Below are 18,917 nucleotides of genomic sequence, written 5' to 3' on the forward strand. Positions count from 1 at the left end.
ATAATAGTTACTCGTTTATCAGAAGACTACAGAACTCACTATTTATAATCACTAAACTGTACAATAATTTTCATATCATAGCTCCCTGTCGGTACAACTCCCGCCTCGGAATCCCCAGAAAACCCTGACGAGTTCGCGTATCTCTGCGTGGATGGGTCTAAAGTACCGATCAGGGGTAAACCTTGTACCTGGGCAGCCAGACCTTGGCAAGGATTGATAGGACATCAGGACGTACTCGCCAAACTAACACCTCTGAGAGAAAAGATAAAGCAATTGGCTGATTCTGGTAAGTAACGATTTATATGTACAAAACATGTTAATCAATTTTACTCTAGACCAGAAGTATAGAAATTTCTAACTTTGTTAGTTACGTGAGGAAAACAAATAATAGTTACTAATATTACTTAAGTTTTAACATATATTTTTTACCATTGTTTAGATAATTATTAAATAGAATTGTTGAATATCATTGTATTCGTAGTAAATTCATAAATATTCATAGCAAATCTAAAGATTTTAGTAACTAATTATACAAGAATTAAAATATAATTTCAATTGTATTCTATTGTCTACGAAATTTGAATATCTTAAAATAAATGCGGAAGAGCCATCCCCTTTCAAGTGTACAATTTGCATCCCGAGCGCTGCGAATGGCGCTGAATAATAGTCTTAAACTCTCCTAATTACTCTTTCTATTTTAATTTTACAGTATTCCAAGATTACAACCGCTTACTCATGAATTTACTGAAAATCTTATTAAATACTAGCTATTGCTCGCGAACTCGCCCTCGTGAAATTAATAAAGTAATAAATAACATAGCCTGTGTTACTCACTGCTGATGTAACTTTTTAATGATGAAAGAATTGTTGAAATCGGCCCAGTGGTTTTTGAGTTAATTCAATATATATATAAAAATAGAAATCTAACCTCTTTATAATAATATTATAGCATAGTATAGATTGCACTAATATATTTGTATTCTTTTTTCATTACTAATATTACCAGTAGCTAAGTTTAATAATCTATTTTGCATATACCGATCGAACTCAAGAATCAAAGATAATGTATTTCGTTAGTTTTTTTATTAATAAGTTGTTGAAAAGGTGCAAGCAGCAAGCCTGAATGGTTCCTCAACGTATTGGGACTATCGGAGAAGATCCACCACGTAGCCGACAATATTCCAATCAAACCGGCAGATTATTTGAAAAAGGCGAACTACACAGAAGTTATTGAAAGAGGTCATGGCCCTCCGGAACCGGTAGTCAGGTATTTTATTTATATATTTTTTTAAGTATCTAGAAAATCAATTGCGATTAAATCAAATTTGGTATTCATAATTAAAAAAGAATTTTATAAATATTAAACTACCTTTTGTCCATTTTTGTACAATGTTATTTTAGGAATTTATTTTCTTTTAGTTTTATTTTTTTGGGTCAATATAAAATGTTTTATTCTATTTGTCTCACAGTCTATTAGTCATTTACTATTAATTAAAGACTCAATTGCAATATATTGTGTTTATGAGATAAACTGCACTAAAATAAAAAAGTAATGTAATGATTATTCCTAACCTAACATAACCTCACTTATCGCAGATTGTGCGTCACAACGTACTTGGCGTTAGAGAAGTGCCGACTGATGTCGGTGTTCGCGTTCAGTAGAGACATTAGACCGAGGATTGACTGCGTTCAGGAGGAATCAGAAGACGCCTGTCTTAAGAGTGTAAGTCGTAAAAATTAGAGTTAAAAATGTAAAATAGATATACTTCAAATAATTCCATAGTAACTGTCCCCTTTAGACATAGCCTAGATAATTGGCTGGCGACGCTCATGGAAGCAAAACGGTGGGTTGCTAATTAGTTATATTAATTCGAAATCTGAAACCGAAAATATCGTCAGAATTATTTAAACTATCTTTTATTCGATTTGAAGTAAGATAGTATGGTTCTTTTTTGGTTTTGGTTAAAATCTCATCCAATACAATACTAAAGTAGTAAAATAGATCCCAAATATAAGTTATGACGAACTTTAACCTTATTTACGAGATTTATCTCCTTGATTAAAAGTATAAAAGTAGTGTTCAATAAAGAAATTCTGCAGGTGCAAGACAACGGGGCGGACCTGGCCGCGGTAGACGACATGAGAGTGGCCTCCGCCTCCAAGCAGTACAACTTGCACCCCGTCTTCCACGAGGTGTACGGCGACAAGAAGACTCCCAACTACGCCGTCGCTGTTGTTAAGAAAGACTCCAATGTCAATAAAATTGAAGACCTCAGAGGGAAACGGTAAATATGTCTTCGGTAAATTATTCCTCTTTTACAGGCTCCCAAAGTGGACGGTAACGCTCTATCTGTCTCTACGCTGTACGATTAAGACAAAAAGGGGGCTATTAGAAACCCAAATAAAAGTGGGGGCGCAGTATTAATGCTAATTTTGAGTAATAGAGTCTATGATGATAAAAATGGGGGCGCTTAAATGATTTTTAATATTAGGCGATAGACGAAATAAATTTAGGAAGGATTTAGAGTAAAGAGCTCTTATAATTAGTTTTATTTTCTTCTTTATGCTGATAGTATAGAAAAAACCTTTGAAATACTTTTAGATAATTTTACACGCTATTTAAAACTATTGATTTAATCCTCCTTAGAATGTATCCTAAAATTTGTGAAGCATAAACAAGAAAAGTTACTATCAGAACTAAATATTTGTACACAACGTAGTACAAACTTCCATATAAAATTAGCATTACAGTGCGGTGAGGACATTATACGAATATTTGCATAGCAAAAGCGTTTTGGTTGACACAACGCCCGCAGCGCGCCGGATAAAACCTGTGGCCTATCTGGGATTACTTTTACATATAAAATTAGCACATACAATAATTTAAACCTATTTTATAATAGTCCATTCATTTATTTACATTTTTATTAATTACTGACTGTTGCTAGTGACATCGCCGAGTGAAATTAAAAAAAATATAGCCTATGTTACTGATAACGTAGCTTTTTAATGGTGAATGATTTTTTGAAATCTGTCCAGCAATTTTTGAGTTATGTATTGATACATTTAAAAACGGCGGTTTCTAAAATAACTTCTTTTTGAATTGAATCTTTACAGCAAGGGCTTCTTAAGATTTTAGTAAATCGATTCAATTTATTGAAACCGCTAAAGCAATGATTCTATGAAGAATACAAGTCTGCATAAAATACTACTTTAGACTGCTTTCAAAGACAATACGATTCAGTGCTTTTCTGTCCCTTTACGGTGAATATGCAAATGTCTAGAAGGAACATGCTCGCAATGGGTCGCATTTGCATGTGGAAATGCCGCTACTTCTGACGTAGTTAACGACAGCGTCAATCTGTTCTGAATTAATCAAGCGACAAGCGAAAATTAAATGGAGGGAAAAAATTGTAATCAGATTTAGTGGAATTTAACATGTTATTTACTAGCTGTTGTTCGCGACTTCGTAGGCGTGGAATACAAAAATAGTAAATAATATATGGTATACGCAATAACATAGCTTTTTAATGGTGCAAGAATTTATGAAACTGGTCCAGTAGTTTTTGAGTTATTTCAATAAATACAACAATACAAATCAATCGTTTTCTTAGTAAGTTAGGTTATCTCTTAAATAACCGTTGTTCTATCTTTGAAAGTGTTAACGTGTTTATTATTATATTTGTATAGATCCTGCCACAATTCTTTCGGCAGCTTCAGTGGTTTAGCTGCTCCGCTCTTCTATCTTATCAACAAGAAACTCATCAACTCTGATCAGGTATTGCACTCATTTGTATCAAATAAAAATTATTCCCAACCGTCACCCCGCTCTACCCCACGTGAGAATAAAATGTTTCATCCGTCCCACCCTTCAATCCCACCATCACCAATTTCGTGACAGATGGAACCGTTATGAAATAAAATAAGTTCCAACCATCCCCTCGTCGCAAAAGGTGGGACGGATGAAACTTTTTATTCTCACCTGTCTCCACGTGGGGACAGAGCGAGGTGACGGTTGGGAATAATAAAAAAACTTACCTAATTTACTTTTCCTACATGCTACATTAATGAAAATTTTCTTCTATATTTACAGTGTGTAAAGAACCTTGGAGATTTCTTCTCGGGTGGATCTTGTTTACCCGGTGTTGACAAACCGGAAAATAACCCAAGAGGTAAGGATTTATTAAAACCAAAACATAACCTAAGATTTAAAAAAATACCTCAAGCGTATCACTTTAAACCAAAATGTATAAAATTGAATTTGTTATAGTTTCAGTCTTTCTTCATACTCTATGTAAAATACAAGAGAATGAATCTTTTTACTTTTAAGAGAAATAAATGGCAAAAAGCAACAATTTTATTCCAGGCGAAGACGTATCTAATATGAAGAAGCGTTGTTCCGGCGACGGCAGCGCCCTCCAATGTTTGCAGAATAACGGCGACGTTGCATTCGTTTCCAGTAAGTAATCATTCAAACAGCTGAAAATGTGTAATCATTGCCAAGGTGTGCTAATGTTTATAATATAAGGTGGCAAAATGGCTTCAGGAATTTCGCAAAACATTAACCACCGTCCATAAACCCACCAAATTGTCCTTTCCTTGATCGAAAAGGAGGAGATATATAGAAAGGTGAAATATGCTCTTTATGTCCGTCTACACCTTATACCAAATTATAGCTAATTCAACAAGCATTAATTAATTTATATACCTCAATTGATACCTATGAACAAAAGCTACAATAACACATTAAAATCAAAATATTAAATCTGTCATAACTCTAGGTGCGGACTTATCCAAATTCGACGGATCTCAATACGAGTTGCTTTGCCTAAACCGCGAATCCGGTGGCAGAGATAGTTTCGCCAATTTCGCGACTTGCAACGTCGTGATGTCGCCGTCGCGCACCTGGCTCTCCGCTAAAGACTTCCTCTCCGACGTATCGATAGCTCACGCACCTCTCAGTCTCGCTGAACTATTGGACACTAGAAGCGACCTCTTCAACATCTATGGAGAATTCTACAAGAACAATAATGTTCTGTTCAACGTAAGATTTTATATTTATTATTTTCACAGGAAACTCATTCCGTGTAAAAAAAAGAATAGAAAAAAAAGGAATGGAATAAAAAAAAGTATCTTATGTGTACTTCCAGTCTATCTACATCTATTCCAAATTTCATCGAGATACGTTCAGCAGTAAAATACATAACACGCTTTAAAAACAAACACATACAGAAGAATTGAGTACCTCCTTCTTTTGGGAAGTCGGTCAAAAATGTACATTGAACTTTCACATGTATAATATTAGTAAGAAGTAAGACAAATAGATCAAAACACGAAAGTAGACTGATCAGGTCTTAATGTATTAGATACTGTTTTATAGCTTGTAAGCAAACTTGGAATTAAATCTGAATTCAATATTTAATATATAATTTCAAATGGTCAAATATCTAAATTAACACACAAGAATGTAATTACTGTATCAATTAACTTTGTATCTTTAAAATTTATGATAGTAACTAAAATTATTTCACAGAATGCCGCAAGAGGATTGGTGACCACTGAAAAACTAGACTTCGAAAAATTCAAAACAATCCACGACGTTCTCAGCACATGTGGAATCGCCTAAATATCCTTATTAACTACATTGTAATAGATTTTTATAATTGGGTATAAAAATAAAATAAAGTCTGATATATTAATGTTTAATACTTATATTCAAAACAAATAAATAACATTTCAATATTTTTTTTTTCTTACTACCCTACTTCGTCAATATTTACAATGCAGCAAGGAACAATGTAATAGCAGTTGCGGTCGCTAGCATCGCATATCCAGTGGAGTAAACTTCTTTAATTGTCAATCCTTTCGCAGTATCCCAATACAAATGACGTAAACCGTTAGCAAAGTGGTATCCAAATGGTGCGGCAATCAAAAACTTGGCAAGGAAAATGGTTGCCGGAGACAGGTTCAGACCTTCAATCATCATTATGTAATGGGACACATCGTGAGGTAATACTAACGCTCCAATGCCCAATACGCTGGCATACCCAGATAAGATAATACCTAAAACATTTAAAAAATAAGCTTGTATTTTGAATTTTAACCAAGATACATGGTACATTTCATAGAAAGAAAACTCTTAAAATAAACATAAACAAATTCAAAACACTACAGTTCATACCCCCTACAATCCTATTCCATTTTTTATTATCAAAGTTATTATTTGGAATTAAAAAAAAAATACATAGTATTTACTACTACCCTTGGTTATTGGCTTGCCCCTCTAAAACATTGATCTCCCAAGATCGGCTGACAATTCCTATACTAACTTTTTACTAAGAAGTTAGAAAACTGCATGCAAGATCTTTTATGGCACTTAAACACTTATAAAACAATACTAAAACCATTTAAAAGCTATTAAAAAATAATTAGACTATCAATTTACTAATTCCAATAGTAAAAATATATATTAACATTTACACATTTTTAACATGAATATTAAAGAACTATAAAATTTATGTTAGAAAAAACTGACATATGGTTAACAGTAGATTTGCTTTAAGTCTAGACCCTGCTATTTCTATCCAGCAATGACAGCTAAAATCCATTATATCTGGAAATACAACGGTTTCATTTATTTTTTTTTAATGCAATATATTTCTCATAAGTACCTGCAGTTCGATGCGTAATGGACAGCATACTCGTCAGCTGGGGCGCGTAAATGGTAAGATGAGGAGACAATGGACGTTTGAGACGGGCGTTTTTGTCGTCATAATGTTCGAGTTTTGGTGCCTCAAATTTTTTGAAATTTACTTTTGGAACAACCGCAGCTTGGGCGTAGTGAGCAGATTTCAATGTAAGGGGAAATCTTCCCAAGCTCGCAAGAACTGGCTTCGCACTAAGTCTGAAAATTGGAGACGTTGGTAAACAAGTTATACACGGTCAATGTTACATAACCCATAAAATTACCTACCTGGCACAGCTATAGAAAGCCATTTTACCTAATTTTATTGGTTTTTCGCAAATTTTAAAAGTGTATTACTTAATTTGGTGTTAATTTGTACTTGTTGTAGTCTATATATTTTATCACCAAAATCTTATAATGACAGCTGTTGACTTTCCAATACAAGCAAGTTGCCATACCATACCAATATTTTGGCAAAAGCACGAAAAACTTCGTTTGAATTTCGCTGGTATGTTTACGAAGTATGTTACCACAAAATGTGTTTCCTTGAAAATGGAACTTTTTTACACTTATTCGTTTTTAAATAATCCTATCTTTTTTAAAAAATTAAGTTGCATAAATTGCTTGTTTTTATAGGTCATTTAATTTAAATTCAGCAGAGAAAATTTTATTGTTCACCAATCAGAAAACTCTTATAGCTACCTCTGTAAAGTTTTGCTTTGACTTTGAAGTTTGAACGAGAAAAATTCAATATTCAAACAATTTTAATTCGAAAATAATATTATCAAATATCTTACAATAAATGTAAATGATTCGTTTATTAATTTTGACTACTGTGGCCACATCGTTTAGAAATTTTTCAATAGCTGCAACCATGTCTTTGCGAAGTGTCGACTTCGAAGTTTTTGGTCGAGTGCAAGGAGTCTTCTTTCGAAAGGTAATTTTTTTTTAGTTACTGTGCAAATTGAATTGTTTTATATTAAATTATGATTAAACTGGTAATATAAAGTTAGCAACAGTTTTGTAAGCTAATAGTTACATAAGGTAGAATGCATTTAAAATCATCACAATATATCAGTCTAAAAAAATAATATTAAATTAAACGAAGATAATTAAACCTTTTGCAAACGTTCTATATTAAATATTTGAAATGTGGCATTTTTCATTGTTTGATTCCTCATTTTTTTTCATTGCAGCTGAATAGCAATAAATAATTCATTTTTTGCAGTTTACTAAGCAAGAGGCAGAGAAATTAGGACTTACAGGTTGGTGCATGAACACCTCAAAAGGAACAGTGCAAGGGCAACTTCAAGGTCCAGCGGGAAATGTAGAAAATATGTGAGTTACAGTTTTACTCTATTATTTTACATAAAGTGTGCTTTTTCCAATATTAACACCAATATCGGTGTAGACAGCATATTGGATTACAGGGGTAAGGACACTGTACAATGCACCTAGGGTTGCCAGGATGTCTGAAACCGGAAAATATTGGCAAAAGCACACTATATTTTATACATACATTCTTATTCATTGCAGTTACTATGAGTTACAATTACAATTGACTTATACAATTAAGATACAATAATTTAATATAATATATTCCCTGTATTTGGTGTTGAATGTATAGTGTTATACAATTCTATTTCATATTTAACAGGATGCATTGGTTACGGACTACAGGTAGTCCTAGCAGCAAGATAGACAAAGCTGAATTTAAAAATGAAAAAGATATTACTGAATATTCTTTTAATGATTTCACTATTCGTAAAGATTGAAATTGTTTGCCTATATAGCTTATCTGTGGTGTTTTAATTTATTTAGTTAAATTTTCTTTGTTTTTAATTACTATGTTTCATTAATGTTTGACTAATACAAGTAATTAGAGAATGTAAAAGAAGTACTAGTACATAGAATACTTAGATGCAATTAATCCAACTACAGAGTGGAAGGTATCGATTATTTTTTAATGATGCAATAATTATTGTTGTTAGAAAAAGTAAATAATTTAACATTATTAATTTAATTTATACTTGAAAGTATTTTTTTTTGTATTTTTAAAATTGTTTTGCGTGTCAAAATGTTTATAGTAATAATATAATGTTGATTTTGTCGAATATTGTTTTTCTGTCACTTCCCGCATCACCCAAAGGACACCAGATATGGGTAATAATGGGGCCCAAATATGGGCTTTTTAATAGTTTCACAAAATATATCATTAAATTAGTGTTTTTCTGCTTTTTCATAGCTAACCAGTGAGTATTTTAAGATTTTTAGAATTAACTTATCTAAAATTTGTATTACCTGCCTTTTTAACATCTTTTTAGTCAACCTTTTGAATCAATGTGGAGCGCTAATAGACTAATGGCTTGCGGTACGGACTACCGAACTTGCAGTCGATGGTACGAATCCCACCATTCGACTATTGTCTTAACCATATCCTAGAATAAATCTAGAGCTTACTTGGAATGGTAAATGGAAATATTAGTAAATAAACAAGAATCTACTAATATTTTTCATTAAAAAAAAATCTGAATGTGGTAATACATATACAGAGTGTCCAGAAATAACGGAGCACTGCAGATTCCTTCGTCATTTCCATCATTGTCATATCCTTAGATAACTTCAGGGAATCTGTGTTTTCGTTGTAAACATACTTCCCCAACACCCTGTATAATAGAAGTATTCCAAAATTTCCCATTCAATTAGAAATAACAACGCATTTGACGGAATAAATTTTACCAATGTCCCTTGTCCCGTATTTCTCGAATAGTCTACATGTAGACGAAAGCCTAACAAAGTTTCATCCAATTTATTGGGCAATATGATGCTGTAATAAGAATAAATTATTCAGCATTCCCTCAACGCAAACGTCGGAAATTTGAGGATAGAATACTTACGGTATATTGTCGACACTTTTACCTTTGGGATATTCTAGAAAATAATGTTTGAAGCACATTATAAGAGGAAATAGAGACAATTTTTTAATCAATTTAATGTTCATAGTCTGTTTTCTAGACGGCATTTTTTAAATATTTAGGTAAAATTATATGCGTCTATGCCATTTTTTTTTACTAATTCTTAAAGTAATTAAATCGCCTATCATTTTAATTTAATCAAATCTAATGGAGCAGAGATTTTCCATTTTTGTTATTGCCTCTAAATCGAAAAAATCAATTACCCATGATGAGGCTTTTCAGATAAAACTCATATTTCCTGACATCAATGCTGACGTCACTGGAACAAAACGATCTTTTTTTAATTTTCGAATCGTAATGCGGATTGAATATTGCTTTATCATCAACGGATAAGTCTACTTCATTTTGCCTATAATTTGGTTATGTCGACGATGCGTATGATTGAATGAATTAAAGAATTTTGTTCCATTATTAAATTAATTAGCGATATAATTGAATAAATCAAGACGTAGTATTTTTTTTTTTATTTTATTTAATCACATATTTAAACTTATATATTTTAACAAAGGTAGAGCCCGCTTTAATATCTTCGCACGAATGAGCAGGCTCGCAAGGTTCAATACCATAACCACACAGAAGACAGGCGTGAAGTGGAAGCAATTCCGCGTTTCGTCTGATAAGTGTGGTGCCGGAGGCCTCATTTTAGTCCCTTTTCCATCCCACCCTTTATCTTATCAGGTAAGGATGGAAAGGGACTTGGATTTAACGGTGGAGGAGACGTATAGGAAGGGGAAACCTGCTCTTTTTGTGCGTCTCCTCCATCAATTAGGAAAACGGAACGCATCCGCTATCGGGAATGTCTATGGGCAGCTGTCGCTTTGCAAGTTTGGCGAATTCAGGTGGCCGCTTGCTCGTTTGTCACGTTATGATTGTACGCATATCAAAAACCGTGTTTGTGATGTAATTCAAAAAGAAAATAGATACTCAGTGCATACGAAATCTTTAAGAAAATATGTTTTATTTGTTTAACTTGAAATTTATAGAGCTATAAAGAATCTTGAAGTTATTTCCAACACGGACATCTTGCGGCTAATGGGAAGGGGTGAAAGCTTCTAGAAGTATAGTCTGTCAGTAATTTATTACTTACTGAACCCGCTTTGGAATGTCTATTTTAGCGTCTTATAGACCTCTTAAGAAAACTATACGGAAGCTATACCACAATTATGTTAGTGTTGTGAAAACCACTTATGGTTTTTGAAACAAGAAATTTTCAAAACTAATTTTATTTGTTAAATTTAGTTTGTGCTAAACATATTGATTTTGTTTAATTCGTTTTAGTTTTTTAATTACAATATTCCTGATATTAATAAACAAATTATAAGTAAATCCTTTAATGGTTTAGTTATGTAAATTACTTGTTTAAGTTCAGGTAATAACTCGTATTTCTTGTATATTAAATTCATCGTAATGAATTCACGTGTTTACTTTGAAATTGATTTCCTAACTTGAATGTCACGCTTCGTCAAATCATCTCCCGAAAACTCGACAACTAAATAACAACGTTTGATCCAATTTGTCGAGTAATATCACGCCGTGTTAGCTCGAGGTGAGCTATTCCCTTACGTACGTCAACATTTCATAAACGTAATGGATTTCGATTGAAACTTTTCCTATGTTGGGATAAATTGGAAATAAAAATTGACTCAAGGTTTATTTATTTGCACCATTCACAATCTACATAATGATTCTTTAAACAGACTTAATAAATTTTAAGTTCATGTCTGAATAGGGTTCGTTTACCTGGTAATAGGCGCTTACTATTCATGTATGATAGTCTAAGAGCTATGCAGGCCTTACGGTAGGGCGAGATTGGGAGTCCGCCCAGGGCGGTTGACAGAAAAGACTGCCACAGGTCTGCTATAGTCTCATATAACCCTGTAAACCCTCTCCCCTAAATCTGGTAAAAAAGGGGTTACTTATTCTCGTCCAGGGTGTTAGCACCTAAATCGTAATTAAGGTTATTTTTCTTTTGTCTAAATCGGAATGGAAAAATCTAGAAAGATTTAGTAATAACACTTTTATAATCTTAGTTAAATTTCCATATATCAAGTTTAGTATATTTTTAATAGATGTATTTTTATCAGTCAAACGAGATAGGGCAATCGCGCCCCTTGAGAGTTCATTACGTGAATGTGCACAAATGAAAGGAAAATCTAATTTCCCTGGACCGTAATAAAAGGACCCCTCTTGTTACGTTCGTTACGAATGTGTGGAAATATTTATCTTTGTGCTCTTGAAATCTGAAATAAAGAAAAAAAAATTAACTCTTGAGCTATTATAAGAGAAACTCTAAATATCGATATTTACTTGCATGATGCATTCTCTTCTTCTGACTATGCCTTTTTTCCAATTATTTAGCGTTGTCCTGCCTTTTCCTAAGACTATCCAAGGGTCCGAAAGATCGATTTATTTCTGACCCTGGGATAGTCATCAGCCAAGGTCTTCCTCGATCTATAGTGATGTGTATCTGATTAAAAAACAAACTATTTTGTACAAAAGTTTCGGTAGAAATCAATATTATAACGTGTTAATTAAAATTTTTCTTTAACGTAATCAGCTTTCGTGTCTTTTCCATATAAATCTTTTGAAAGTCACCTTTACTATTTTTTCTCCGTGACCCTGCACTTTGAATACACAAAGCTTTGCACACGTTTACTTTAGAAACAGAACCTTTTTGTACACATCGTATTCGAATTCATTTACATTTTTGTATACGAATTGTGAAGATTTTATTACTGAATAGAATTTCAGACTGAAAAATATGTCCGTTAGACGGCGAAAGTTTATTAATTATGCAAATTAATTTATTTTTATTCCAACTAAAATGTTAATCTACTTTAAAAAAATCGTATATGTAATGTACTCATAGTGTATAATAAGAGAGGTTAATATGTAGTAAATAGTAGGAATGCCAATTTAAATAGTTTTCTTTATCCTATGATAAAAATTGCACAACAAAATTCATGTTTTTCTGTAATATAAATTCTTGTAAAATATCCATGTTAAACGATCTCACTTACCCCCTTCATCCATCAAACTCGTCATCCATCATACTTCGTCGGCCACAGATCCAATACACCCGTTAAGTGATACATGGGTCGCGCCCCGCCTTTACAAAACACCTTAAAACAAACACTTTTATCATGAAACTTTATTCTATAAATTGGAAAAATAAACGAGTCATTTAAATTTAAGTCTTTTGGTACGAATACTAACGCTACGACAGTACGTAGCCATCGTTATAGCTCCTCGTAGTGATCCGTAGCATTGTTCATCCTACGCCGCGAAGTCCACGGGCCGATCAACGTAGCAGGAGTCACCTGAACGGATGCGGGTCCCACTCACTATGCAATGTAGAGCAATACCTACAACTGAACTTCAGCTAGACTTATCAGTCGTCTAATTGTAACTATTTGCTTAAAGAGGACCTACCTATGTTACTGATTAGCTTACTCATGTAACCTCATTGAATTTGCAACAAAGCAATAAAATTACATCGTCAACTAAGTTATATCTAAATTTCAAAGCGGTTATTGTTGCTTCGCTCAAAACTTACCAAAGTAGCTACACGCAGGAAACCGAGTGTTAAAACTTTCCAAAGCTCCGCGGTATAATGAACCATCTGTTAGCTAACAATAGACGTCGACCTTGAAGGCTTTCGCGGTAGAGTTTCGAAAGGGTAGGAAATGATTACGCCGAAGTCAGTAACCCAGGCGTGCGTTATTGATGGGAGCGCGGCGCCGAGACGCGGAAGAAGTGGGTCAGGGGGCGGGCTCGCGAGGGCGCGAGGGCGCGCGGGAACAGGGAGCGCGCAGTCGCGGCCGTCGCCACTCCGTGCCCAGCATCCAGCCATGGCGGACGCGCCGGCCGAGGTGCTCGAGCTGAACGTCGGCGGCGTGCACTACGCGAGCACGCGCGACACGCTGCTGCGCGAGCCGGACTCGCTGCCGGCCGTAGCGCTCGCCGACGCCGACCACCCGCGCGACGCCCGCGGTCGCATCTTCTTTGACCGTGACGGCGTGCTCTTCCGTTACGTGCTGGACTACCTGCGCGACGGCGGACTCGTACTGCCTGAGTGTTTCCGCGAGCACAAGCGATTGGCGCGCGAGGCACGACACTACCGGCTGCCGGGCCTGGAGGCAGCCGTACGCGACGCCGACCCTCGCCCGCCGCACCGCGAGAAGGGATGCATCACCGTCGGCTACCGCGGCAGCTTCGCGTTCGGCCGCGACGGTCTCGCCGACGTCAAGTTCCGCAAGCTGTCGCGGATCCTGGTGTGCGGTAAGGTGACGCTCTGCCGTGACGTGTTTGGTGAGACGCTGAACGAATCGCGCGACCCCGACCACGGTCTGGCCGACCGTTACACTTCGCGCTTCTTCCTTAAGCACTCGTTCATCGAACAGGCGTTTGACATGCTGCAGGAGCAGGGCTTCAAGTTGACAGCGAGTTGCGGCAGCGGGACGGCCGGTGGAGCCGCCGAGCTCAAGCCCGGGGTAGACTCCGAGGAGAACCGCTGGAACCACTACAATGAGTTTGTGTTCGTGCGCGAGTAGCGCGCCATACTACACACTACAGAGATCAGCTGTCGCGAGTGACAGAGTGAACGACCGCCAACGCGGGAAATATTGCACGTGACCTACGATTAATTCTCTATCATACGAAAATTTAACAAATAACTACATATTTATAGTTAATCTTAACCATTTTCCTACTTAAATTTCGGATCTCGTTATTTGCTACAAAATCTTGTTATGTGTTTTAACAAGCCGCTTGTATACATTTTGACATTTCGTAGCCGATGAGATTCTCTCTGTAATGAAGTACATAAATAAACTAGATCTAAACAGTATATAGATATGTAGATATATAAATGATAAATATATAATCTGTATCAAATATGTAGATAAAATGTATTAGTAATGTAAAGACTTAAAACGTAGATGTTAAAATAAAGAATTAACTCTTATAGAACTTTTACCCAGTAGACTATTTTTACCAAATATAAAAATAGAACTATTTATTTTGTAATTGAGAACAATATAGTGAGAACTATATAAAATGACACATTGTATAATTTAACGCACAATATCATGTTTTTTTAAGAATACATAAGACTATGCGTTAACTTATAGAAACAAAAATATCTCAATTAAATGTTTCCTTCTGTAAACCTCATATATGATTAAAAATGTTGCTATCTAAATGTAAATATCAAAATATTGAAAGCCGTAAAGGTTTTACGAGCGCGTATAAAATGTACCTAAAAATATTACTTATAATCCACGTGAGGTTTCCCTCGAAACAAAGTAACGAGCGTTTAGATTTATAGTATCGCAAATTTAATACAAGAATAAGCAATTTAATTTAATTGTTAAATGAAATATAAAAAAATACTTAATAAAGCAAGTAGGTTATAGCTTAAGGGAACCTTTAAACTATCCTAAGTTAAACTTTACCTGAAACTTTCTATAATACTGTCTTTTATAATTTTCAAACAAAATAAATGTGTTTGTTAATTTGTAAATTTGTTTTGGCTTCAGCCTCGATCTTGCCACATTTAGGATGTCGTAAAAGTTTAATAAACTGAGCTTTATAGCTTGAATTAAAAGTACATTTTCGAAGTACTTAATATTGAATTTTTAACTAACTGAAAATTATAACACGTAGTTATTGATCTTAAGATTATTAATTGCTAGCTGTTGCTTGCGACTTCGCCCGCGGGTAATTAAAAAAAACAGCCTATGTTACTCACAGATAAATTACCTTTCTAACGGTGAAAGATTTTTTTAAATCAGCCCGGTAGTTTTTGAGTTATTTCAATACATACAAATCTTTCCTCTTTATAATATTAGTAAGGATAAATATATTTTCTTCAAAGACTTTAGATCAAATTCGATATTTCGCAAAACAAATTCTGTAGTTACGTTATGTTTCTTCCATATTTTAATCGGAATATTCAATTGAATTCTCTACATCTTTTTTAATATGTAGAAATGTCGAGGAAAATCTTATATTCGTGTTTTATTATTTTTTTCTATTTGAATCTCTGGCGGTATAATCAAAGCGGCGAGTTCCCTTGTTTTATCATACAGTAGTAAGTAAATTGAAGCTCGCCAGCCAGCATCAACAAGTAGGCACTTTTCCTACGAGACTTGTTTCTATATTGCTGTAAGTTTTTGAAATTTAATCTTACTTCTTACTAATATTATAAATGTGAAAGTTTAGATGGATGGATGTTTGTTAGAGTTTGTAGGCTAAACGGCTGAAGGGATCTTGATGAAATTTGTCATAGATGTAGAGGATAATTTAGAAGACAGGCTACTTGCTTTTGTATTTTTTATTCCGCGCGGACGGGGTCGCGGGTGAAAGCTAGTGTATAATATAATAGTATAGACATATGTGACCCGTTTAGAAATGAAACTGTTTCGATTTTTATGTATTTAAGTAATGTTTATTGTAGTGATAGTATTTTAACTTTGTAATAAATTTATGTTAGAAATGATAGAGATTTAGATAATTTAATTAACTTGTTATTGAAATTAAAAATCTATAAAATTTAGCCGTATTTACTACTTAATCCGTTTTAAAATATATTCACTTATGTTAACTAAATAATTGACTTTGACTAGTGTTGGAAATCAATTACTTTGATAGGAGTTTTAAGATAATAGTTTTGAAAATAAATTGAAATTAAAAAACCAGACCAGTTGTTTCTTTTAATAATCCATTTTAGTTATATGGTTGTTTATCTAATCATACTATCATACTAATGTTATAATGTGAAAGTTAACTGGATGGATGTTTGTTAGAGTTTGTAGCCTAAACGGCTGAACGGATTTTGATGATATTTGGCACAGACATATAGCGTCGGTGACTCAGTGGTTTAAGCACTTGACTTGTAATCTACAGGTCTTGGGTTCGAATCCCGCCATGTACCAATGTGATTTTCGATTATTCGAATTTTCATATGTACATAATTTACCCGACGTCCTTACGGTGAAGGAAAACATCGTGATCGCAACCTGCACATATCGGCGAAGAAATTCAAAGATATGTGTGAAGTCAACAAACCCGCAGTGGGCCAGCGTGGTTGACCATGGCCTAGTCACCCTAACTTAGGGTAGGCTCCGAGCCCCTCGGTGGGGACGTATAGTGAGCTGGTGATGATGATGATGATGATGATGATAGAGAATAGTGTGGAAGAACGCATATGCCTAATATTGATTTTTTTAAATCCACGCGGACGGAGTCGCGCGCGAAAGCTAGTATATAATAGATATTTAATTTCACATGTAAATATATCGCATGTCGGAATACAATTTCACTTTTGAAATATGTGATTACAGATTGCTGCGATACGTGACTGAAAAACTTAAATTTGTTAACTCAAGTTTTATAGACCAAAATAATTAATGCGCTCCTAATTAAAGCCTAGATTTGGTTACTTAAAGGAAAAAAATTAATATAGATAACAGTTCTGTTATAAAATTGTAATTATTTCTTAATCACGACTTTTACACAAAAATCTAAAGTTCCTTATTTAGATCAAGAATGTTGAAGTTAATTGCAGAACAAAAAGGAGAGTAGTGAATAAATTGAAGCATTGTTAAAAAAGAGGTTTTCACGTCTAATAAAAAGTGCTTAAGTTAAGTTACACTGTACAAACCGTATCCATTTGTTATGTGATTATTAAATTTCGATGTTCTTTCATTAATGTAATTTAAACCTACTATGAAATTCATCATCTTTCTCCTTATCCTACTCCCGTAGGGTCGGCGCAACAGGTTTTTGTCCTCCACATAAGTCTATCATACGTCATCTCAGTCACTCCCTTCTTGATCATGTCACCTTGCACGCAATCCATCTCTTTCTAGGTCTACCTCTACCGGTGTACCACACTCGTAAGTAACGTTCTCCTTGTTACATGCGATTCATTCCTCATAATATACCCATACAATGCTTACATAAACCTACTATGAAATAGGAATATAAACATCTTTATTTCACACTAAGGATAACTACATCAAGTGTTGGCTCGGCGTCTTAACTGGGATTCCAAGGAAGCCAGGGACTTCCCTTACAAAATGATTCATTTTTATTGATAAACAATTAAATTAGATTTAACAAGTAATTGTTTAACGTATTTTGTGATGATTGAAATCAATTATTCATATTGATATCGCCTCGTTGATCATAAATACGATCAAAAGATTTTGTTTGTTTTAATTAACAAGCTATTAAATGGTGTTTGCGAATATTCCCCCGACGATGCGACCTATTTCCACTTAATAAATGAAATGGATGTTACGTTAAAAAGTTAGTGTCAACGGTTTTTTGTGACCTCGATTCCTTTTTACAAATTAGTTTTCTAATATCATTAAAAGCTATCTAATGCCAATCAAAAAGAGCCAACTGTTAAACCTATAGTTGTCTCTTTCTATATTAAAAGATTAAGTGCCTGTCGTACCACTGGCTGAGACAGGCTCAGATTAAAAATGTCACTGTCTGAAGGTAACAAAATACGATTTTTCCATCATATTTTACACGTTCGATTGTAAGATTTACAGTTTGGTGGGACAGGCCCTAAATGTTTTTGGTAGAAGTATTTCAGATTAAATCCTCTGTCGTTTGACAATGGCGACTCTCTAAAGACAAACTTCGTTTGCAAGCAGCTTAAAAACAAACTGTTTTATTGCCGCACACAATCAACAGGTCCGGACTCTTCACTCAAACAACGCGGTGTAAATGCTGAGTTAAAATGTTGCTAAACAACTGAAGTTATTTCTTTTATGAGTATACAATAATGAAGGAAATAGTAATTCGGTGAGAACAAAGGTAATTTTTCCTATTGGGCCCATAGGATATATTGAATCAATAGCCCAATGGTAAACACTCCTTTAGTAATTATAAGTGACGGTAAGTTTTCCGTTATACAACGCTAACCGTCATTGTTTTTTACAAAAGCTGTTGGACTTCGCGACTTGGCGACTTCGCCCGCCTGAAATTAAAAGATAATGAACAAAACTATTTAACTACGTCATAGTCTTAGACTCCAAAAATCAAACAAAAAAATGGGACCCACCTGCAAGCATTACTTTTCGGATAAAATAAGAATTATCAAAATCGGTCCACTTGCGGCGGAGTTATGCCGTAACACACATAAAAAAAAAATATATCGACGAATTGAGTACCTCCTTCTTTTGGGAAGTCGGTCAAAAATATAGCTTATGTTACTACACTAGTACGTAGCTTTTTAA

The 18,917-nt window shown here is 34.5% G+C and overlaps 4 protein-coding genes across 4 annotated transcripts in view; 3 read left to right on the forward strand and 1 right to left on the reverse strand.

The window, feature by feature from the left end:
- LOC106099976 (transferrin) overlaps nt 1-5,663 on the forward strand; it is a 12,298-nt gene extending 6,635 nt beyond the window's left edge. The window contains exons 5-13 of the mRNA XM_013278673.1: nt 82-286; nt 1,105-1,267; nt 1,597-1,723; nt 2,101-2,285; nt 3,691-3,778; nt 4,094-4,172; nt 4,367-4,459; nt 4,782-5,044; nt 5,534-5,663. Coding sequence (XP_013134127.1) covers nt 82-286; nt 1,105-1,267; nt 1,597-1,723; nt 2,101-2,285; nt 3,691-3,778; nt 4,094-4,172; nt 4,367-4,459; nt 4,782-5,044; nt 5,534-5,626 — 1,296 coding nt within the window. The 3' untranslated portion in view covers nt 5,627-5,663. The remainder of the gene's footprint in view (nt 1-81; nt 287-1,104; nt 1,268-1,596; nt 1,724-2,100; nt 2,286-3,690; nt 3,779-4,093; nt 4,173-4,366; nt 4,460-4,781; nt 5,045-5,533) is intronic.
- A 23-nt stretch (nt 5,664-5,686) lies between these two features.
- Nucleotides 5,687-7,144, reverse strand: LOC106100042 (succinate dehydrogenase cytochrome b560 subunit, mitochondrial-like). Its single transcript, XM_013278777.1, has 3 exons — nt 6,974-7,144; nt 6,672-6,904; nt 5,687-6,063 (listed from the first exon to the last, which is right to left on the reverse strand). The coding sequence occupies exons 1-3, from the start codon at nt 6,994-6,996 to the stop codon at nt 5,777-5,779; spliced, it is 543 nt and encodes a 180-aa protein (XP_013134231.1). The 5' UTR covers nt 6,997-7,144; the 3' UTR covers nt 5,687-5,776.
- A 277-nt stretch (nt 7,145-7,421) lies between these two features.
- On the forward strand, nt 7,422-8,669 carry LOC106099998 (acylphosphatase-1). Its single transcript, XM_013278711.1, has 3 exons — nt 7,422-7,622; nt 7,914-8,023; nt 8,343-8,669. The coding sequence occupies exons 1-3, from the start codon at nt 7,494-7,496 to the stop codon at nt 8,458-8,460; spliced, it is 357 nt and encodes a 118-aa protein (XP_013134165.1). The 5' UTR covers nt 7,422-7,493; the 3' UTR covers nt 8,461-8,669.
- A 4,209-nt stretch (nt 8,670-12,878) lies between these two features.
- LOC106100061 (BTB/POZ domain-containing protein KCTD16) lies at nt 12,879-15,408 on the forward strand. Its single transcript, XM_013278800.1, has one exon. It carries the CDS (start codon nt 13,347-13,349, stop codon nt 14,211-14,213), a length of 867 nt encoding a protein of 288 aa, XP_013134254.1. The 5' UTR covers nt 12,879-13,346; the 3' UTR covers nt 14,214-15,408.
- Nucleotides 15,409-18,917: the final 3,509 nt, after the last annotated feature.

The sequence above is a fragment of the Papilio polytes genome, unplaced genomic scaffold (assembly GCF_000836215.1).
Source record: "Papilio polytes unplaced genomic scaffold, Ppol_1.0 DF824080.1, whole genome shotgun sequence".
Taxonomy (NCBI): Eukaryota; Metazoa; Arthropoda; class Insecta; order Lepidoptera; family Papilionidae; genus Papilio; species Papilio polytes.

What these genes read in the sequence shown, in the direction of transcription:
- LOC106100042 (XM_013278777.1), bottom strand. Translation starts at nt 6,996, where the DNA reads ATGGCTTTCTATAGCTGTGCCAG. An exon ending in GCTTTCTATAGCTGTGCCAG is followed by an intron (nt 6,905 to 6,973) that starts GTAGGTAATTTT and finishes TCCAATTTTCAG; the next exon opens with ACTTAGTGCGAAGCCAGTTC. An exon ending in CATTACGCATCGAACTGCAG is followed by an intron (nt 6,064 to 6,671) that starts GTACTTATGAGA and finishes TAAATGTTTTAG; the next exon opens with GTATTATCTTATCTGGGTAT.
- LOC106099998 (XM_013278711.1), top strand. Translation starts at nt 7,494, where the DNA reads ATGATTCGTTTATTAATTTTGACTACTGTGGCCACATCGTTTAGAAAT. An exon ending in AAGGAGTCTTCTTTCGAAAG is followed by an intron (nt 7,623 to 7,913) that starts GTAATTTTTTTT and finishes CATTTTTTGCAG; the next exon opens with TTTACTAAGCAAGAGGCAGA. An exon ending in GCGGGAAATGTAGAAAATAT is followed by an intron (nt 8,024 to 8,342) that starts GTGAGTTACAGT and finishes CATATTTAACAG; the next exon opens with GATGCATTGGTTACGGACTA.
- LOC106100061 (XM_013278800.1), top strand. Translation starts at nt 13,347, where the DNA reads ATGATTACGCCGAAGTCAGTAACCCAGGCGTGCGTTATTGATGGGAGC.